This window comes from Girardinichthys multiradiatus, chromosome 12 (genome assembly GCF_021462225.1).
Source record: "Girardinichthys multiradiatus isolate DD_20200921_A chromosome 12, DD_fGirMul_XY1, whole genome shotgun sequence".
NCBI classification, from domain to species: Eukaryota; Metazoa; Chordata; class Actinopteri; order Cyprinodontiformes; family Goodeidae; genus Girardinichthys; species Girardinichthys multiradiatus.
Window position 1 is genome coordinate 25,928,582 of NC_061805.1, and position 23,481 is coordinate 25,952,062.

Sequence of the window (23,481 nt, forward strand, 5' to 3'; positions counted from 1 at the left end):
GGTAAAGCCACAAAGGACCCGCAGATAAAGAAGGCATGAGAAATTCCATCTTTGACCTGTGGAGACATCAACAGACACTAAGCCACCATTGCCACCATTAGGGTTTAATACATTTTAGTTTATACTCGTCGTCGTCTTCCGCTTTATCCGGGAACTCAGCAGAGACACCCAGACGTCCCTCTCCCTAGACACCTCGTCCAGCTCCTCCAGGGGGAGCCCAAAGCGTTCCCAGGCCAGCCGAGAGACATAGTCCCTCCAGCGTGTCCTGAGCCGTCCCCTGGGCCTCCTCACGGGATAAAGGTGCCTGGAACACCTTCCAAGGAAGGCGTGCAGGAGGCATCTGGTATAGATGCCCGAGCCACCTCAACTGGCTCCTCTCGATGTGGAGGAGCAGCAGCTCTACTCCAAGCCCCTCCCAGACCCCGAGATACTTGAACTCCTCCACTTGAGGCAGGAACTCCCCTCCAAGTGGAAGAGGACAAGCCACCCTTTTCCGGTCGAGAACCATGGCCTCGTACTTGGAGGAGCTGATCTTCATCCCAGCCGCTTCACACTCGGATGCGAACCGCCCCAGCGCATGCTGTAGGTCTTGGCTAGAGGGGGCCAGCAGGACCACGTCATCTGCAAAAAGAAGAGACAAAATCCACTGGTCCCTAAACCAGAGCCCCTCCAGCCCTTGACTACGCCTAGAAATCCTGTCCATAAAAGTTATGAACAGGACCAGTGACAAAGGGCGGCCCTGCCGGAGTCCAACATGCACCGGGAACAGGTCCGACTTAGTGCCGGCAATACGGACCAAACTCCTGCTCCGCTTGTAAAGAGACAGGATGGCCCCTAATAAAGGGCCCCCGACTCCATACTCCTGGAGCACCCCCAACAAGGCATCACGAGGGACACAGTCGAATGCCTTCTCCAGGTCCACAAAACACGTGTGGACCAGTTGTGCAAACTCCCATGAACCCTCGAGTACCCTGTAGAGGGTATAGAGCTGGTCCAGTGTTCCACGGCCGGGAGGAAAACCACACTGCTCCTCCTGAAGCCGAGGTTTGACTATCAGCCGGACTCTCCTCTCCAATACCCTGGCGTAGGCCTTACCAGGGAGGCTGAGGAGTGTGATCCCCCTGTAGTTTGAACACACCCTCTGGTCACCCTTCTTATGAAGGGGGACCACCACCCCAGTCTGCCAGTCCAGAGACACTGTCCCCGACCGCCACGTAATGTTTAAGAGGCGTGTCAACCATGACAGCCCCACAACATCCAGTGACTTGAGGTACTCAGGGCGGATCTCATCCACCCCTGAAGCCCTGCCACCACGGAGCTTTTTAACCACCTCGGTGACTTCAGCCTGGGTGATGAAAGAGTCCAACCCCGAGTCCCCAGCCTCTGTTTCCACCAGGGAATGGGTGATGGCAGGATTGAGGAGATCCTCGAAGTACTGCTTCCACTGCCCAATAATGTCCCCAGTCGAGCACAGCAGCCTCCCACCCCCACTGTAAACTGTGTTGGCGAAGCACTGCTTCCCCCTCCTGAGGTGCCAGACGGTTTGCCAGAATCGCTTCAAGGCCAACCGGTATTCCTTCTCCATTGCCCCACCGGACTCCTCCCAGGCCCGAGTTTTTGCCTCTGCCACAGCCTGGGCCGTGGCATGCTTGGCCTCACGGTACCCGTCAGCTGTGTCAGGAGTCCCACAAGCCAACCACAGCCGATAGGACCCCTTTTTCAGCTTGACAGTCTGTTACTGCCGGTGTCCACCACGGGGTTTGGGATTGCCGCCGCAACAGGCACCGCAGACCTTACGGCCGCAGCTACAGGCAGCAGCATCAAATTATTTCCCTTGAACAAAGTGCTTGATGGTCTTCCTCAGGTTTCTTCCCTCCACAGGGATTTCTTTGATATTCCTCTGTGTGATCTATTTAATCAGAATATGTATGTAGCCTTTGGTGGCTAGTTTGGAAACTCTCAGAGAAACATACTCTCAGTTGCATACCTACATGTGCACACTCAAGCTTAAACAAAGAGGAGATTGGAGTACAAGCTATCAGAGAAGCATTTTAGAGCAGGAAGTGTGTAATTATTGCAGACAGAGGGGCAGATAGATGGATGTGTTTGTGTTTAACACTCCCACTCAATTTCCCTGCAATCTACTGGACTAATAGAAAGCAGGTGTCTCGCTCTCTGTCCCTCCATCTCTCTCTTGCATTCACTCTACGTGTGCATGTGAGTGCGAAATATTTCATGGTAAAAACGAATAAGAAGCTCTAGTATCAGGCTGTTGAACCAGGGGAATAAAGTGAACATTTGGACAAGTTCTTGTTAGTTTTTGAATTATTTTTATGTCAGATTGAGTCTTTGTTACAATCAGACGTTCATCAATCTACAAAAATAGTTGGAGTTAAACAAAGAATCAAATACTGGGCAGGTTTTGGTTTGGTTATTACAAAGTTTTTAACAAAACAGTTTAATATTTTTCAGTCAAGCATAGTTTAAACTTGACTTATTTGGATTTTCTGGTCCTACAAGACAAACTCTTAATGTGTTTTCACTGCCCACTTACTGATAAAATGAATTCACAATGTGTTGCAACACGCCCACATGAAGTAATTATTAGTAATTTCAGCTTTGATTGCTCATACTTTTAGGTAATCCTTTTACATTTAATTTATTTACTGAATTTTGGCACTTTTGACTCTTAACAGTGGTAACTGCAAATGTGAAGTCTCAGCTGCTCCTCCTCTTATTTGTTGATTTGCCAAACAGAGCAAAGAGCACACTTATTACAATGCAGTGCACACAAAAACAGATAAGGTAAGCAGCATTGATTAGAAAGTTCTATAAAAATTAACTTGTAAATATAAGAAAGATGCCAGTATTCGATAGATTATCTATTATTTACTAAATAAACTGTAAATGTGAAAGTGGAGCTATCAGCATGCAGAGGGTGTCTAGTAACAGTGCAAGATTGGTGCACACTGTACAGTCTTATGCATGCAGTGCTGTTTCACATTGGTCACAGCATCTCTCGCTTTTTCTCCAAAAATCCTCAGCTTCCTCCCATAGCAATAAAGAAGGATGCCTGGAACATAAACAGTGAATCCCTGTGACTGCATTTATTTGCTCTTAAAATATGAAATAGTGTTCAGTAGCTACATGTTTGTGTTTTTATTACTTGGCCACATGAAATTTGTCCTCAGACACATATGACGACATAAGGTGAAATGTAAGAAGTGTTGTGTATCTCAACAGACAATAGTTTCCCTCAAGGCAGAATTTTGCACACATTTTTTTTAGTTGCCCACACCAGCCATAATAAAGCTCAAAAGGCTCCCCAGATCTGTATTTCAATTTAAGGCACTTTGTGTCAGGACATATTTTTATTTAGTGCTTTTTTTCTGGATTTGTTTGAGCGGTCAAGAAGTTTAAGATATGTTGCCACCATTTGTAAGCATCTTTATTCCAGAGGTTCTTCTCCATTTTACAAACGATAATCCAATTTCAAGAGTTTCTTTGTGGTGTTATCATGTATGAGGGGTGAGAAGGGTGCAGTAAGTGGGTTGAAGACAACAATATATCCCAGGGATTAAAAATAAGTAAATAAATACATATTTAAATAAGGAAATTGTCCAGCTAACTACAACTCAGTCAGTCAATCAGTCATTTTCCATATTGCTTCTTCCATAGTGGGTCGCGGGGAAGTTGGTGCCTATCTCTAGCAGTCTAAGGGCTTGGTACACTGCAATCTTAAGGGTGTCATAATGGGGTCGGTTTGGGTTGGAGGTGCCGGACTAAAGTGCAAGCAGGAGGACGGGAGTCGCATTATGAGTAGAAGAAGCTTAATAACTTACGTAGTTCACGGAACTCAGGAAGGGTACAGGCAGAAACACAGATACATAGAACAGGGGACAAAGGGTTTGTTTATTTGAAAGTAAATTGTTTGTGTCTTGTGCTTGTTGCCTGTAACAGAGAGGGAAAAAGTTTATAAAATATTTCTTCTCTGTTTTTTTAAATATACAGTGAGACGGAGTTGTAGTCAAAGTTCTGACCCAAATAAAACTGAGAGTCTTGAGGCAAAGTTGAAAAATAATGTTTACATATAATCGAAATCCAATGTGACTTAGCTTGAGCTTGTTTACAAAGAGGAATCAGCAAAAACCTCAGTCTGTAGGTGAGTGAAGCTGGTAGAAATAAGCCCCAAAGGTTTGGTTTCAATATGTCATCTCAGAGGAGCTTAGTAAAAATGCATGCCACACATTTCATATAATTACTTGTTAATCTATATATACAATAATAATAATAATAATGAAACCATGCATCTTTTTTCTTTCATTTCACAATTATATTTTGTGCCACTGTACTGGTTTATCATGTAAAATATCAAGAAAATATACTGAAGTTTATTTATGTAATGTGTCAAAATTATAAATGTTTAAGGTGTATGAGTACTTTTCAAGGACACTTTACACATATCCTAACACTCATAAAAAACTGTAATCTGTTGGTTTCCACTTGCTTGCAACACTGTTACATACGTTTGTCAGTTTTTCTTGCTTGTCACCCATTTTTAAAGTATTCTTAGGTATGGGGTGGGCGATATAAACTAAAAACTCTAGCATGATATTTTGTGTTGTTTATTGTAATAACAATAAAAGTGCCACAAAAAAACAATTTACAGCTTCTTTGTGGTCTTTTTAGTTACCTGTTTTGCTGAACAAGTATTTGTTTTTTAACATAATTTTCTAACCTCAAGAATGCTTTGATAAATGCATAGAAAGGGTAGAATAAACCCAATGATTTGCATTATAAAAATAGTTGCATTCACAAAATTCACCATCCACAGTGTATTTTGAGTGTAAAAGGTTTCCGATAAATGACAGAAAAGGAGAAAAGATTGCCTATCTTGCAAAATTCCTCCTAACGTTTCCTTTCTGTTTACTTCGCCAATAAAAACGAGAAGCTAAATGAAATGAATGAAAGTTGCTGAGTTTTAAAACCATGTTTTTGAGCAAAATTTAAAGGAAAACCAAAGAAAAATGTTTTTATTTTCCACCTCCCAAACACTCAAACTGTTAAAATAATAGTTTTTTAACTCTATCAGAAAAACAGGCCACACACTACATGTTCACACACTTGTGCACACACACGTCTGCTTGCTCACATGCCGCACAGATCTGCTGGAGTCTGCTCTAGAGAAACAAAACATGTTAGAGCTTTTCTTTGTCTATGAAACTGTACCGCCATTATTCAAGCTGAGCACACAAACAGCACAGAGCAAAGCCTGTGCTGGTATGCGCTGCAGAATTCAAGTAGCTAAGGGATGAATTAACAAACGTTTGACCACAGACAGATACATCCACAAGAGCTGCATTCACCAGAACACAATGTGTAAGTCAATGCAGTTCTATAACTCCTTGGGCATAATCTCTTTCTCATGCGGACCTGCTGTGCACTTATGCACACACGTGTGCATGCTCAAACCAACACACAGGGCATTACGTATTTTAAACAGTCATTTCCTTTTGCAGGGGTCTGGCAATAGTTTCTGGATGATTTGTCACTTCGAGCCATGCTTGTTGGTAACTCCTCAGAGTTGAATTAGGTTCCAATGGGACGTGCTCTGGAACCTGTAACTTCCTGCCCCTGGATTGCACTCTTCAACATCTTGATGTTCAAACCTAAAATGTTTGACACAGAAAAAAAGTAATGCACCCGTTTACCCACTTACATATGGACATATATGCAAAGAATAGGCACAGTTTCAGAGAATGTTTTTACTTTGCAGTGACACATCAAAGTTATCAATTAATGTATTCATTGAGCTTTCGGTTGCTTTTAGAAAAATTATTTGTCTTAAAGCAAATTAAAGTCAAGATTCTGGAACAGAGATGGAGTAAATTATAAAGGCAAAAGATTCCAGTTCCAATGACTACGTTTAAAATGTATCTGAAAAATGTATTATACAAAATATTTCAAATTACATTTATGTAATTTAGATATTATGCATTTTAGATCTATTACTATTTACTATTACTATTTACTATTACTATTTTACAAATTACTACTTTAGATTTTCTCCAGTGAATTATTTAGTGGTATAATAAAGTATATTAATTTCTACAAACCAAATTGTCAGGTTTTAGCTTGAAAATTGTGATAAATTTAGTTATATGTAAATTATTGAAAATAAATACACTCTCTTTGCTTTAATCATCATTACAACTGAAATTATGATAAATTCAGCTTTAGGACTCCATTTCCCAGCTAATCTCTCTAGACGGACGTTCGCATACGTCAAAGCTCTTAGCCAATAGGATTCTTTCCTACCCGGAACTCCCTAGAGAAGAGGGAAGTTCAGTTTGTGCATTTCGCGGAAAGAAAGTCAAGTTTTTGTCGTTTGGGACCGTAAAGAATATTTTAATATAACTCATTTCTGCGTGGAGAGTACGTCAATGTGATTCATACGCATATTATTTAAAGTAAGTAAGTTCACATTTGAAACATCTGTAGTCGATGGTTAAAGATTGTCGAGTGTGTAGGCGGTTGATAAGCTTAAAAAACAATTCTTGAAAGAGAGTTTTTTAAAGTTTAAATGTGCTCCTTTTACCCAATTTTGACACCAACACCGACTGACTACCCAATTTTGACACAACGGCTGTGGCTTGAAGTTAAATTGTGTTTTTATTGATAGTTTTCTTTTCTAATACCGTCTACTGTAGCGGATGAAACAGGGACATCCTGTGTTCTGATGTTGATACTGCACACAGACTCTCTTAACCATCGATGTTTGAGAGTACATTACAAATGAACCAGCTTGCTTTGTATTACCGTCGTTCAAAATCTTGTATTTAATCCGTTTTGTGTGTTAATGAACCTCCTCCTAAATACTGCCTCTTTGGCAAAGGTTTAAATATTAAGATCGAGTCCTGAGCTCATTTACATGTTTCAGGGTTTCTACACCGCCTGGCAACGTTTGGAAGTTGATTTAGATATTTTCCATTTATTCATGCGTTCATCTATCCATCTTTCTCGTTGTACTCCCATCTCTTTGTTAGGGCTGCACAATTTCAGGAAAATATTTAATTGCATTGTTAAAAATTGCAGTAACAATATCGATAATAATTTTCCATGATTTCTTTTTAAAATCCCCACCATTCTACATGACCTTCAGCATCTCAACCACAAAGGAAATTCACCTAGTGTGGCAATTAATGGAAGTCTGTGTCCATTTGTCCAGGTATGCATATGCAAAGCATGAACAAATGACAGTTGAAATATATATATAATATCCTATCAAATATTGCTTCTGAGCAGTCCTTTGCAACAATATTGCACACACACTTGTATAGCAATAATGATTCTAATTCGATATATTGTGCCACTCTAGTCTTTGTAAAGCCAACTGTTTGTTTTTCCATCTACGCATGAATTATTTCTGATTGTCTATTCATCCATTGATTAGGCGCTCTGGAAATATGTATGTATGAGATTCTGGTGCTGCTGGATCCCTGTGGTTTGCTCAGAAGTTGCTGTGAGAAACTGAATTATAAACTAATACACTGATTGGCTGAGGAATGTTTAATTTTTTTATATTTCCAAAAAGGACTTAATTGATAAGAAAATTGTCTTCATTTTAATAGGAAACTAACATTTTTATTGTTACATACCAAGTAACTTACTCATTTGTTGTTTTTAGATATTAAAATTTAAATGAACTTATGTGGATTGTATGTTTACAAGAGCATGCATTAATTGTGCTGCTGGATAGTTGAGTCTCGGGCATGGGGTCTTCAAGGTTGTACACACACGCTGCTGGCTTGTTGATCAGTGGGACTCGGTCAGAACCAAGCTGTGTAAAGTTACCTTTTTAAACTGTGTTTAACATAAGGAAAGCATATGGAAGTAAATTTGCAGAAAGTGATGCTTAACTCATTCCGTTATACTGAAATAATGTCAACAATCTCATAATTGCATCAGCAAACTCAGCAAAACCCAATGTCCACAAACTTAGTTTAACACATCCTCAAAGATAATATTTGACCAGTCATATCTTGTTCCTCCTCCAAAATGTGCTTACCTAATTCCAGAGCTGCTGCTGAGTCTGTTTGCACATGTACATGCTTTTCACCAGGAGTTTTTTTTACATTTAAATGTCACTTTATTCTTTATGTGCCTGTGTGTATTTTTGACTATCTGCAGGATAGAGATCTTGAGGGTTGTGTTTCTTTTAAGTTCAGCCCCAGTTTTTCTGAAAAAGGAACCCCTAAGAGACAAGTCAACAAGAGGCGTTTATTCCTAATTTGGTTTGGTTTTTTTCCTCCCTGAAAATAAGTATTTATATATTCACATCAGCATGCCATAAGGGCTTTCCAGCGGAGCTGATGGCAAGACATTAAACAAATCGTGTGTTATGAGGTGATCATAATATACAAGCCTGTGGTGTCCCACATAGACCTGTCATTATGGGAAAGCACAACAAACATGCACACACAAAATTCACGAGCTATATGCAGACATGAAACACATCCTAACACACACCCTTGGGGCCTGGTCTCCCATACTTTTTTTTTTCCATCTTTATAAAAGGTGAAGAATGTATCATTTATTTCTTAGTAGGCAGCCTTGAATGTGTCAAAAATAATTTTATTGCCTGAATCTGAGGAAATTGATCATTAAGTTGTGGTGATAAGCCACCCTTGCTCTCATAGAAGGTTATGTGTGATGTAGGCTACATAAGCATCTGTTTCCTTATCCTGTTTTGTTTTAATGGTCAAAATGTAAATGTTTCACAATCTAGTAGGTTTTAATTGTGTTTAGAGATGTACCTACCAGGATTTTGTGGCCGATTTTTGATTTGGATATTTTACCGATACCAATTGTTTTGCCAATTTCAGTTTCCCAATAGGATATATAAGAAGATAGAACAGCGGGATTTCCATATTTTTCCTAACCTTGCTGCTATGAGTGGTCATTCTTTATATTAGAAGGAGAGTTGATGTCACACTGTGTGAGAGCCATCGGTGCAAAATTTCATTTTACTATTTTAAAACAAAGAGAAAGTGATTATAGAGTTGACATTTTTAACTATCTTTAGCATCTTATAATGGCTTTTAACTTGGAGAATGGAGGTATGAATAACCTTCATACCAGAGAGTGTTGTTGTCAGAGCGACCTGGTATTGCTAAGGTACAGTGGGTTCACTGATGACACCTTTTTAGCTCCCGACTGGCTAGTCCAATTTTTCTGTGTATTTCTAATTATTATATGTCTTTGTTGATGACTGGTTTCTATTAATTAACATAATCAGCAAAATTCTCTAACTTTATGAAACTTTATGAAGGTGCAATCGTTTTCACGTTAGAGGTTTGGATGCTTTATGTCATTGAGCAGCAAATTTAAATGTCATCCCACTTTAAGACTGCTGGTTTATGGTTTTGGTTGTTTTTATATTCAGTATCGGGCTCATACAAATCACAACATTATTTCATATAAATGTAGTTTTTGGAAACTTAACTCTGGAAAAAGTTTCCACGTTTTATTTTTTCACTGTATAAAGAGGTGAACCTGGGTTTTTACTCCTCATGGTTACAGTAAATCTCCCTCTGTGGAGTTTTCCTGTAAACAACGTTTCTCTTCATGTTCAACATCTCTCTCAACGAACACATTTTGTGTGTTGTTCAGGTCAAACAAAATTGTTGACTGGCTTTCTTTTCTCAATTTATATCTAAATTTTTAGTACTGCACAACATCTGAGGTCAATGTCACAGGATAGAGGGAGGTGGGGAAATGTCATAACAAATCAAACATCTACGTACACAAATATGTTTACAGAGAAATCGTACACCGCCTAGGTCCCATATGTAAGAATGCTGCCATTACTCTGTCTTTATACCCACAAAAAAGTAATGATAAAGTTTAAATTACATACTTCCTATGTAATTCTTGACTTTGACACTGCATTTATTGTTGGTTTTTCCTAGGATTTCTTTTAGCTCGTAAGTAATTTGCCTGTGGAAAGAGCGAAATGACTGAGCTGCTGGTCCAGCAAACAGCAGAGCCTTTGCCAAATATTCAGGAGATGCCCTTCTGGCTTGAAAAAGCAGTCGCTTGGGGCCAAGCTGAATCTACACGCACCCGGAAAGACATATCCCTACACTTGAGCAGGCTGAGGGATTTCCTCCAGCAGCTTTTAAAACAAATCAACGATGTGGTGAGCGAATGTATTTATTGATCGTTTCTAGTCTTACAGGTGGTGATTTTTGAACATTGAAAGTTAAGATGACTTTGGGAAATACTACCATCAGGCATAACATCATTACTACCTGCTTAATGGTATTTTGGTCCCTCATTTGTTGCCAAAACAGCCCTGACCTATCTATGCATCCTGAGGGTGTTGTGTGGTATCTAGCATCAACATGTTGGCAGCAGATCCTTTAAGTCCTGTAAGTTGTGACTCGGGGCCTTCGTAGATCGAACGTTTTTTTGTACAGTATGTTCTACAGATGCCCTATTTGATTGATATACGGGGAATTTAGAGGCCAAGTCAACAGCCTGTTGTTGTATTTCTTAAACCATTTTTGCTTCATGGCAGGGACAATATACTGCTAAAAGTGGCCACAGCGTACAGAGAATACCCTTTTCATAACAGGATGTACATGGTCTACAAAAAGCTTAGGTAGCTGTAATGTTTTTAATTACCATACCCATAGATGAGGAGCCAAGTTTTCCCAGCAGACATTCACCAAAGCATCACACTGCCTTTGTCAGCTTGCCTTCTTTCCATATGGATCCTGCTGTCATATTTTCCCCTGGTGAACGCTGTATTTTCCTTGGACTACTTCTGATGGATACTGACCATTGGAGACTGCGAACACCACATAAGAGTTGCATTTTTTAAGATCCTCTGAGTCCATATCAGTCAAAATGTGGCCCTTGTCCAATTCGATCCAATCCTTGCCAGTTTTTCCAACTAAATCATCAACTTTGTGGACAAAATGAAAAGATAATTAGTGTAACTCACTTCACCTGTCAGTGGTCATAATATTATGCCTGATTGGTGTATATTTTTGATGGAACTGGCACATAATGTTCCTGCACTGTATTTTCTAAATGCCCAAAATTAAATGTTTTTATCAGTTACTCTGCTGTCACACAATTTTTTGTTTTCATTCTCTTGCCATGTATGTTTGGAAATCTGAAAATGTGTTTAAATACGTCTAAACATGCCAAATTACCTGACGAAGTCCAATTCTTTTTACATGGTGTACAGGTGCCTCCAAATGTTCAAATAATTATTAGCTGATGTAACCATACATAAAAATCCCGGGGAATGGCTGAGAGTCCCTGCAATGGAAAAGGGGCTCTAGTTATGCCATTTCACAGCAGTGACAGAAATATACTTGGAACATTTGTCTCTTCAATCTCTAATGTTTATGCTACAGAATTTTTTGACATGCCTAAAAAACTGAGAAATTATTTTGTGTATGCTACATTACAAGATGCATGGAAATGCCTTAGTGAAGCGTTATTTACCTAAAGCTGCGTGTTTTTTTGTGTCATTGAATCACAAGACGAATAAGCAATAGTGGGACGGGAGTTTAGGAGGCTGTTTTTTACGGGTTTACGTCACACTGAGTTGAGTTTAAAGTCTTCACCTATTAGGCAGAACTGCAGCCATTTGGTTAATGAACCTTTGAGTTAATTAATACACAGATAAGACTATTTAACATGCTCAAACATGAACACACTTTCAGAGTTTGAGCCAAGGCTCAAACAGTAATTCATGCAATAGAAGGGTCCTGCTAACAGAAGCTGTTCTGTGTGATTCTGAGGATGTCTGTGAATGTCTGGCTGGCAGCACCGCTGTGTTGAGTTAGTCAGGTAACAGCCGCACTGGGACCTTGAGTGCTAACCTAATGTATCCCCATATCAGGTCCAGCAAATCTGGGAAGAGGGCCGAAGAAATTTAGATTCCTGAATTTTTCTGGTCAAATGTTTTTGTTTTTCCACAGCTCGCCAACTCAAAGCATTTAAGTTTCTTTTTCTTCACAGTTTGTACTAATTCTCCAGCAAAATCTTTATGTTTTGTTTGTGTCATTATGTGATTTCCCTGGGAAGTTATATTTCTTCACACTCCAAAATGTTTTACTGAAACATTTTTCTGTCTCACTTTCTTTCAGCATAACTTTGGCTCTGCGTAATGCAGATGAGTCAGTATGAGCAGAGTTATGGAGCACATGCAAAGAAACAGTATGGTATAGCTTAATTGTATTGAAATCTTTTTTTTTTCCTGGCAATGGACTCATAAAAGACCAGCTGAAGATAGCCCGCTTCTTGGCAGCGATTTGCGTCCTTTGATAATTTTACAGCTTTCCTGTGGCTTATGACCCAATATGTGAAATAATCCTATTGTTAATTTCCAGGTTCTATAAGTGTTTCGAACAGGTGAGGATCATGATTGGAAACCAACATTCGCAAAAGTCAGTGCCTAAAAATTATTTTTCTGAGTTTCTTAAGTTTTCTTCTTTAGCCTTTTCTTAGATGCAGAGACCTCCTGTTTCAGAAGGAGGTAACTAAGCAGTTGGTGGATATTTTAGAAAGACAACGAGTCTTCTTGTAACCGAATTAGGCATTTCTTTATCTTTGTGGACTTTATGTAGAAATATTCTATGGCTATTTGTGCAATAGCAGTGGTTGGTGCTCCACTCTGCTTCAGAATATGTTTGTGTTGTGAGAATGGAGAAGAGATTGATACTGTTTCAGGCCGTCCGAGAGGTTTGGAGTCATCGTTTTTCCGGTCTGAAATAACAGAACAAGAAAAGAGGGAAATGTTTTTTAATTAATTATTGGAATTCATTCCTTGTCCTATTAACTAATTGCTGAATCTGTGCATTCATCTATCCAGCCAGATATCGAACGCACCCATCCGCCCCATCACTTACAGTCTCTGATTTTGCAGGTTTAATGTTTAAAGCCTCTTTGAAAAAATCAGCAGTAAATGCGTGGGGAATGTTTGCATATACACTTAAAAATGTACAACAAATAGATTGAGAAAACCTAATGCTGAAATTTGTAAAACTTCAAAATTTGGCATGAAAAAGCTAATTTGCTTGATAACCATTATGCCCAGTTGTGCTTAATGGTGCTAATTTACATAAATGTATGTCTGTGTGCTATACTTGAATAAACAATTTGTACTTAATTTAATATCTACTTGGCCCACAAAAAGCACTGTTTATTTTTCATACAATTCTACAAAAAAGAAATGGACTGAAAGGGTTTAGAACAGGTTGAACATGACCAGCATGTTTCTAGTTAATATGAATAACGCACACAAAAACGTGCAAGCATTTGATTTCTTTGTTTCCATTGCTGTGGGGTAATCTTAAAATAGCAGATGTTTGCATTGGATTCTCAAAATGTTTCTCCATGTCAAACTTGTCTCAGTTTAGAGCTTTTGTATGTGTACACCTGCTCTGTTACAGTACTGGTTTTAAATTCATACTAAAACAAAGATGCAATAGTTACAGTAAGGCTTTCTCTGATTGGGTTTTAGTGTCTTACTGCACCATTTCCTTTACGGTCATCTATAAACACATCCCATTAGGCTCCTTGGCCAGTATGTAATCAGTCACTTCTGTCAAAGAATGTCTAGTTGTAATCACAATAAAACACATGGTCATAATTGGAGACAGTGCGGGCGAGGCTTTGATGCCAATTGTGCCCTGGTAGTCCGTCGTAATTGCTTTCTTTTGTGATGGCTTATTCTTATGGGCATTCCTTCAGTCACAGAGCATTCAACGGTTTCTATTGTAAATGAGCATTCCTTTTCTGTTGCATCAGACACACACACACACACACACACACACACACACACACACAAACACATGCACACAACATTTACCATAGACTATTCAGCAATTGGGAGGCCAAATGTAAGGGCTGTGTAACACAGAGAAATGATGTTGTTGCAGACAATAGAAAGGGTATTTAGGTTCCATTTAAACTCTGCCTGACCTAACATTATGATTCCAATTAGTAGTGATGTCATCCTCTCAAATTAGTCTAGTTAGTCTTTCTCTGTGACACATTGATGCTCTTTAAATGCAGAGACCTGAGTTTTTTTTTATTTTTTATACAATGATACAATTGTTCAAAACTGCTTATATGCAATATAATAATTTTTTTTACATTTTGTTTTATTCTGTGTTTCTCGTAGAGCTCCACAACAGAGACCATGAGTAGGCTTCCCCTATTAGGCCAGTTTTTAGGGCGGCTGTGCTGGAATCCTCATGTCACTGCAGACAGTGAGTGAATGCTATGGACGTTTTTTTTTGTCTCTTTTTAAAACCTATTGATATACAGAAACAAGAAATATAGAATTGAACCAGATAGAAATGGGTGATGTTCTGTGTGTCTTGCAGGCTCGAGTAGAGGACTTCTCCTCCAGTGTCTGTTGGCACTGTACTCAGAGCATCCAAGCAATGCAGTGGAAAGAAAATCCAACCAGTGGATTCGGGTAGGAACTGGTCTTTCTATATTTGTTCTGTGAAAACAGATTGCAGGTCAAATTTATCATTATTTAATGTATTTTAGTAGAGTTTTAATAACTAATATTTGGTTACTAATTTTCAAACAAGTGCAAATAGTTGTTCCACTTATAAGCTGTAGACAAACCACTAAAATAAGTGAAGGTACAATCTGGATTTTGTTTAATAAACATACCAAGACCCTTTCTTGCAACCTTTGGGACTTCATACTGTCAGTAATATTACTCAAACTGTTTGTTTTTTGAAAGATAATTCAGCAACATACTCAGAATCCCACCATAGAGTTTGTTTCTACTAAAACTTGCACTAAAATTAAAATATGTCTTGAGTGGATTTGGGTTGTAAATTAGAAGATTATGCTAAAAAAAACGAATGGGCCAAATTCTGTTAACATAGGCGAAAAGGTAGATCCCAAACGATGCCATTCAGCTACTATTTCATTTCAAAGCAGATGGGGAAACTGGACGAGCTTGCTCTCTAACTGCTGTTCTTATTTTGAGATTGTTTCAGTTTTAGGCTCCTATCACACTGGACTAAGACTTTAACACGACATGAAATATTAACCAGAATATGGATCAGGATCTTGGAGAGGTCTTCTGGGGTTTAACAAAAACACAGAGGCATTCCACGTATGCTTGTTGCAGCATGAGAGTTCTCCTGCTGTTTTTGATATGTGCAAAGAACGTCTGTGTTGATTCAAGATGCAGTTTACCCCTCAATCGGGATGCAGTTTCACTTACTTGGTTTAAGGTACACAGAGTGCAATTCAATGTGATTCGGTCTGAGAGCAAGCAAAATGATACAGCACTCTTTAAGCCAACAACCTTTCAGAAACAGGTCTCGTCTGCCACTTCTAATCGACTTTTATTAAAACTTACTTGCAATGAACAAAAAAAACTGAGGTTTAGTGCAGAATTATAAAACCAGTGAGGCTGCAGATGCAATTGACACTCATTCGGTAACTCAGCAGTGACGACCAAAATGCTCTGCAGTGCATTATGAGCAAAAAAACACAAGATTTGTTTTCTAAATGTTTTCTTTTATAAATTTGTCATCATTTGTCGTCTTCTGCTTATCCGGGACCGGGTCGCGGGGGCAACAGACTAAGCAGACACACCTAGACTTCCCTCTCCTCAGACAGCTCCTCCAGCTCCTCTAGGGGAAGCCTCAGGTGTTCCCAGGCCAGCCGAGAGACATTGTCCCTCCAGCGTGTCCTGGGCCGTCCCCTGGGCCTCCTCCCGGTGGAAGAAAAGCATCCGAAACAGATGCCCGTGCCAACTCAACCTACCCCTCTCAATGTGGAGGAGCAGCTGCTCTACTCAAAGCTCCTCCCAGATGGCCAAGCTCCTCACCCTATCTCTAAGGAAGTGCCCGGCCACCCTGCAGAGGAAGCTCATTTCAGCCGCTTGTATCCGGGATCTCATTCTTTCGGTCATGATCCAAAGTTCATGGCCATAAGTGAGGGTAGGAACGTAGACCAACTGGTAAAACGAGAACTTCGCTTTTTGGCTCAGCTCTTTCTTCACCACAACGGACCGGCACAACATCCTAATTAATGTGGCAGCCACAGTGATCCATCTTTTATAATTTCTTGCTTTGCAATTTATTTTAGTCATTTAATGTTGCTACAAACATCATGCATCATGACCATTTATGAAAGTTAGATGTAATGGCTGAATGAGTTTTTTTTTAAAACACTTTTCTGATGAATGGAGGTTGTAAAAAATAATTTAAAAAACACAAACAAGAAAGAGGTATCGAAAGCCCCGTTTTCAGTAACTCTGTAAGGCTGGATATTTTTACAGAAGGCTGTGACATCTGTAATTCTCTTTAAATGAGCAAGCATGTTATAAAGGAGGGCAGAAGAAAAGTTACTCACCACTTCTGTTGCTCCTTCCCCAAGAGAAGTCCAAACCCGAGGCAGGTAAAGCTCGGTATAGCAGGCAGTTTTCCACATCTTTGCTGTCTCATGTGTGTAATACGTTTAGTTGTCCTAATTTATAGTTAGCTGGTGTGTCCAATTTTATAGACTCCACCACCTTTACCTTTTATTTGTTGTTTGTGGCAGGCACTTTTTACCAGGCTCCGTTTCCTTAGTCGTGCTGGTCATATGCTTTCTAACCACAAATGGATGTAATGTGTTTCTTAAAAAAAAAGTGTAGACTTTCTCATTATTAAACGAGTCAAGTAATATCAATGCAAGAAAATAAAATGCACCTAGAATTAATTACCAAAATGGCATCTTTTCACAGCTGCTCCAACAGTGCATTTGCATCTGGCACGTTTGTCTGAGAATCTATGCAAATCAGTTAATGTTAATATCTCTATTATTTATCATGGTGGCAGCATTTTGTGGTCCTGGGTGCAGTATGGAAGAGCTTGGTACCAGCATTAGTAGCTTATCCATGTGGTGTGGCTCACGCACATCTGCGTGGCTTGGTCATCGGAGAATTGGAAGGAAGATGGGCGACACTATTTTCATGCCAAGCTTACAACCTAATGATGCCCACACCTGCCTGCGGTCCTCCATGTAGTCTAATTTAGTGCAACCGTTTAGCCACCGCATGTCCACTGCTTGTATGTATATGTGTATGTTTTTGTGCTGCACTTCGCAGCAGAGAGAAGCAATGCACATCTCCAAATTGCAGCTATATTGGCAGGTTGCTAGGAGACTGAGTGAAGTTGTCACTTTTTTAGGCCGCAGTTCACATGCAAAATGTATCTATTAAAGAGAAATCCCTGCTGTTGTATTAGTGATAAAGAGGAAAAAGTGCAAGCAGCAGTTCTTAACATTTTGAGTAACATTTGAAAGTTGCAGCACAAGTTTAACAAATGCTACTGGTAAGCGTTTTGAAAGTTCTAATGTTGTTTTCTCATCCACTGTTAGTGGAGGTGTGGGAATGCAATATTTTATAAGGGTATTCTCTAGATTGAGACGACACATGCAAGGGAGAGAGAGAACAGGAGACTCTGCATGCTTGCCTTAATGAGGTTTTCTAAATTTGCTGTTGTCCAGCGATGTTAGAACAGTCTTAGAGACCCTGGAGACTTGATGGCGATTTTAATCTTGTTTAAAGGGGACATAAGCAAATATTTAACAGAATAACAACTGATAGCCAGGGCACAAGCTGCACACAAAAAGAAAAAGTAGAGCTGGGAAAGATGGTGACTAAATCTCATGACTGTCCAGCCTTTGAATATTGTATTACTTCTGGTAAATTGTGCATAACTGTATATTCTTCCAAATCTTTTTTCATATGCCAATTTTCATCACACTGGGCCAGGGTCATTTTATTGTTTGTGTTCCGGATAACTTCACATGAAGATTACTTGGCAATAAAACATTTATTAACAAAAAAAATCCCTCTTTTAAAAAATTTCTTTTGACTGTCTTTAGACTGCTGAAGAGATTTTCTGTCTCATTTGTTTTAATATGGGCGTGCTTTCCATCTCTCTGTCTTTACCATCAAATTGCATCTACATAATGAATAAAGGAGATCGTGTCTCTGTTGGTCTTACTCTGCATAGCCTCCAACTATGTTTCACATTTTAAAGTCAAATTAAAAGTGACTGTTTCACGGCCTCTTGTCATCATTGAAGAATCTGCCTTTATATTACTGTTAGCCAGCAAAACTCCCTGTGTGTTCTGTAAGCGAGCACAGGAAGGAGGGAAAGAGAGAAGAGGGAAGAAAAACTTCTGCCATTTTCAACTTTGAGAGGGTTCACACAGATGGCTCATGATAAGCAATGTGAAACCTTCACATTTTTGCCAGATTAACTGTGTTTGTATTCATTTGATTAATTTCTCATCTAATAAAACATTTTGCTAATTAAAACAGTGCCTAGAAAGTAAATGTTAAATTTTGCCAGATGGTCTTTGACCTGTTGGAGAGGAATCTCAAAGCATGTGAGCGCATGGGTGTCTGCATCTGTGTCCATGTGTTTCTATGTGTGGACTTGTGTTTGCATAGGATACTCTAGCCAAATGTGCAGAAGTGTACAAGGTAGTATTATGAGAGTATTTACAATAACTTAAATTGTATAGAGGATGTAAATGTATTACAATAACATTCATAGAGTATATAGTGCCTTGCAAAAGTATTCATAGCTGTTCAACTTTTCCCCGTTTTGTCAAGTGAAAACTTGACAAAACGGGGAAAAAACGGAGACAAACTTGATAACATAACCTCCCATATTATGTTGTAATTTAGAGCGAACAGTACAGGATTTGGATTCCCTAATCTACAGTAATACTGTTTTATAGACAGTAGACATGACATAAATTTGATTATTTCTTTCAGTTATTAGAGACTTTAGACTTGACTTGGGGAAAAATGACCTGTGAACATCTTTGCAGCTCCTCCAGAGTTGCCATGGGCCTTTTGACTGCTTTTCTGGTTCATTCTCTGCTTGCCTTGGCGGTCGGTTTACCTAGACAGCCATGACTTCAGAAGGGAATTGGTTGCACTGAATTTTATTCAGGTGTATTAGAGTGAATAGGGCAAAATACAAACATATACCAGATTTTTTATAATTTGATGATCTTGTAAAGTGTTTATCATTGTATTTCCACTTCACAATTATAGTGCAAGATTTTAAAGGATCTAAAAACATGTTCCATTTACAAAATCTTCCCTTTACCATCAGTGATGCAAATGGTAAGAAGCACAGCAAAACCTTTTGAGTACAACTTGGCTTGTCTAGCAGAGCAGAGCAGATGAATAGTTTTAGGTTAGAGATGCTCCTTCTTTGTCTCTGTGTCTGCACTGGGCGCCCTGTTTTGGAATGTGAAGCTAAGCCTGTTTTGTGTTATCATGCTCCCCAACATATTTAACCCTACTTCTTTTGTAATAAACTGATTGTCTGCTTAAATGTGCCTTCAGATCATTTCAAGAATTTAATAAAAAATCTGTCCTCACTGTTTTATGTAGGCAGCTTTACCTTTCTCTCAGTTGATGCATACGGTGCATTTGTCTTTGCTGTTGTCTGCCTTTTGTTTAAGACCCCTGTCTGTCTCTCTTCTCCACATCTGAGCCTTCACATAGGATTTGATAAATTCCTGGTTACAGCCACAAAGCTCCGGGCTGATAGTTATTAACTCAGTTGGCCTGTTTCTCAACATCCTTCACAAGTAAAAAAAGACCTCACACTGCTGCAGTAACATGACATGATCTTTGAGGAAATTACAGTAGGCAAAAAAAAGACATGAATGTAATTTTAGATGGCCATACAATCAGCTGAATGATAACTTAATCTGTGGTGTATACCATCTTTACCTACTCAAAACACTGAACCACAAATATGCCCTGCAACAACTGTAGCCACTTTATATATTTGTTGCTGTTTGCTCACATTAAGTTTTTTATTTTATTATTAAGAATTGAAATCAGTCCCTCCCTTTTAAGTCTCATTGTATGATTGAAATTCACTTTAGGGTTCCAAGCAGCTGGATGATTGTCTTATTTCTTTGTGTTCCTGTTCTTCTAGTTCTTCATTTACTTTTACTTCTGCTCAGTAAACAAAGCAAGTAAGAACACCTGTAGTAAATTATAGATTTTATTGAATTAAGACTTATTAAAACATCTATTCCTTACATTTCCCTTATATTAGGTAAGTAGTACCTCAAATAAACAGTTTGCAAACTTTAGAGTTCTCTAACTAAAATGGTTCATAAATGCCAAAACAATGTACAAAAAACTAAGGGCACCTCACCTTAATAACTTGTTTTCTTAAGTAACTGTTGCTAAACTGACAATATGCTGTCAAAAGGACATGTGGTCAGGTAACCTAGATGTAAAAATGCACTAGTCAAACATTAATTTAAGTTAGTAAAGTTATATATGCTTTCTTATGCTATTAGCTAAATATAAATTGTTGTTTTTCTTAATTTCGGTAGTTCATTAATTTAAATCATAATGGTATTAAAGACGTTTTAAAGGTGTATAGAAAATTGAAAACCTCTACCTTTTAACTTTAGTTATGCTTGCTCAATTTGTGTTGGTATATCATATCAAATCCATTGAAGTTTGTGGTAACAGGCAAAATGTTGAAAAAGATTCAGGAGTTTGGACGCTTTGGGAAGGAAATGTGTGTTAACTGTGCATAAAAAGAAACATACAAGAGGGCTGAAGTTTTATTTCTGAAAGTAACTAGCAGTTAAAATTCTTTTTTGGATACTGTCAACTATGTGGGCTAACTCTATATAGCCCCTCCATTGTTAGTGGGTGCTGTACAAATACAGGATGGGCATATAGATTTATTGCACCACGTTTGAGGTTGGGTTGGTTCTAAATCAGTGCTTTTAGAGATCCAAATTCTTTATTTGTGCTCTTCTCGTGAATTCCGTCTTCCCTTTTTATGTCTTGATGTTTTGACCATCTGAGGCTATAATTAAGTCTTCATTGGTTTTTCAATCATGGTGTAGTAATTGTTAACAGACACCCATCAAAAACAACCCAAGTCTCAGCCTCATGCATTTCTTCTTACATCCCCTGTTTTAATTTTAGATTTATGAAGGGATCATTTCAATGGCAGTAACTTTTCCCCAAACCCGATTCAAGTTGTTTTTTTCTGTGTGAGAAAGATGGCTTTTGACCTAAAGTATTTGCCACCCATCTATCTTTCTGTTCTTTGTCCCATTCCTCTGTCGACCACACACTTTTTTATCCTTGTTCAAAATGCAGCCAACACAGTACATTTCAGTTTCTGATAGTTATTCTACCCAATCCTTCCTTACTTCTCATCCCCTGTCCCCGCTGTGCCTCTTTACCAACTGCGGGTTTAGTGTGATTGGTTTTGTATGTACTAAATGTGCTGGGTTTGAGGGCTCTCAGATGGTAGTGATTGGGGTGGCTTTTAAGACTATGTGGAGGGTAAGCATCTAAGCGTGGTGCAGAGCCAGACCAAAGAAACCACAGGGCTACACCAACAGCTCTGCAACACTACTTTCCCTTGGATTTAGGTTTCCTTGCATTTCTCTTTTTATACATATTGACCATCTCACATCATCTTCTCTTCTTATTTCCTTTTGTCTTACTTTTACCCTGGCATTTCAAAGCAGTTCACATTTTTTCTCTGCTTAGTATGTGTGTTTGGGTGCGTGCTTAAGATGTCAGGTTTTGGGTATTCAGTGTTTGATGCAGCTTGTATTAGTTCTGCAACTTTTTGTGGTTATATTGAAAAGGTCGTTTCAAAGGCTTGAACATGTCTTTCATTTAGTATTTTTGGTTTACAAGTGAACATGTGAATTAATGTCTACAAAGGAAATTCTTACGTAACATTCATTATATCAACAATTATACCACTTGTAGGGTCTTTAAACAAGTCAGCGTATCCCAAAACATAATTTTTACAAACAGGATAAAAAAAACAGGCTAATGTCTGAAGGAGTAATAGATAATAAAATTCAGCAGAAGTACCTGCAACCAGATGTGGATACTTCTAAGTTTTTAAGGGAAATTCAACGTGTTTGAAGATTTAGCGAGTTTTAAAATTTATTCCATGTTCATTCCAGCAGGATCACCTTTGCTGTTTTTAATTTGGTTAAGATGGTTAAGATTCTTCTTTTTTCGAGGTCTGCTCTATGTTGTTCTGGTATGACTGTTGTTGTTGCTCTGACTAAGTACACCTCTTTAAATGGGACTACCACCATCTGCGCTGCTAATTGCACCTTTTGGGTTGAGCTAGGGTCAGTGGGCATGTCTGTTCAATGAGCCACAGTTCCTGGAATCTGCAACAACCTGACGCGATGCCAGGCCTCAGAGGTCACTATGAACTCACCCATTGTTTGTTTGGGTCTGGCTCCATGGCTGCCCTATGCATCTAGGCTGGTGATAAAGTAGTAAAGTCCTGTACAGCAAGCGTCCCTTTCATTGGCAAGTCTAAGGGGAGATCTTGATTCGTGATAACTTCTAATATTAACTGTCCCCAGATTGTCAACTCCCAGCGCCCTGCCCATCCCTTTGGCTGCGCTTGCTGTTCTTTATTGTCAGGAGGTTGTTTCAGAGTTGCGCTAAAGCCCCCATGACCCGGGCTTCTTTACACTTGAAACACCGGGGGATGCTGTGTGGTGGTCAAAGGGGGGTGGATAATCTGGCAGTGTAGGGTTACACTGCCCAAGCACATTACTCCAAATCTCTGGCAGCAGTGATCAACCTGTGCATTGCGAAAATGAGTCCCATTGTCTGTTCACAAAGACAACTTTTCTCTGTTGAACATAGCGAGCCATCTCATTACCACGCTAACGAACCCCTTCTCGGGTATGGGCCTTCTGGTTCTCCACTTCGAAGTCCAGAACCATTCTCAACTCAGCCAACTTTTCCATCAGTTCCAGTGGCCCATCAACATTCTCCATCGTTATGTCTTTGTCGTCTCAAGTTGCCTCCAAAGCCTCTGGAGGTACCTTTGAGTTGGGATGGGTTCAGAATAATTGACTACTACAGGGGTTGGACAATGAAACTGAAACACCTGTCATTTTAGTGTGGGAGGTTTCATGGCTAAATTGGACCAGCCTGGTAGCCAGTCTTCATTGATTGCACATTGCACCAGTAAGAGCAGAGTGTGAAGGTTCAATTAGCAGGGTAAGAGCACAGTTTTGCTCAAAATATTGAAATGCACACAACATTATGGGTGACATTCCAGAGTTCAAAAGAGGACAAATTGTTGGTGCACGTCTTGCTGGCGCATCTGTGACCAAGACAGCAAGTCTTTGTGATGTATCAAGAGCCACGGTATCCAGGGTAATGTCAGCATACCACCAAGAAGGACGAACCACATCCAACAGGATTAACTGTGGACGCAAGAGGAAGCTGTCTGAAAGGGATGTTCGGATGCTAACCCCGATTGTATCCAAAAAACATAAAACCACGGCTGCCCAAATCACGGCAGAATTAAATGTGCACCTCAACTCTCCTGTTTCCACCAGAACTGTCCGTGGGGAGCT

The 23,481-nt window shown here is 39.3% G+C and overlaps 1 protein-coding gene across 5 annotated transcripts in view; it reads left to right on the forward strand.

Annotated features, from left to right (window-relative positions):
* Positions 1-6,288: 6,288 nt before the first annotated feature.
* Positions 6,289-23,481, forward strand: part of fancc (FA complementation group C) — a 52,632-nt gene continuing 35,439 nt past the window's right edge. Inside the window, exons 1-5 of one of the 5 annotated variants that reach the window (XM_047380334.1) lie at positions 6,293-6,470; positions 7,163-7,228; positions 9,972-10,201; positions 14,210-14,297; positions 14,415-14,509. In XM_047380334.1, the coding sequence (XP_047236290.1) occupies positions 10,016-10,201; positions 14,210-14,297; positions 14,415-14,509 (369 nt within the window). In that variant the 5' untranslated portion in view covers positions 6,293-6,470; positions 7,163-7,228; positions 9,972-10,015. Of the gene's footprint in view, positions 6,471-7,162; positions 7,229-9,971; positions 10,202-14,209; positions 14,298-14,414; positions 14,510-23,481 lie in introns of all 5 variants that reach the window. The other 4 variants (XM_047380337.1, XM_047380335.1, XM_047380333.1 and 1 more) reach the window with 4 other exon arrangements.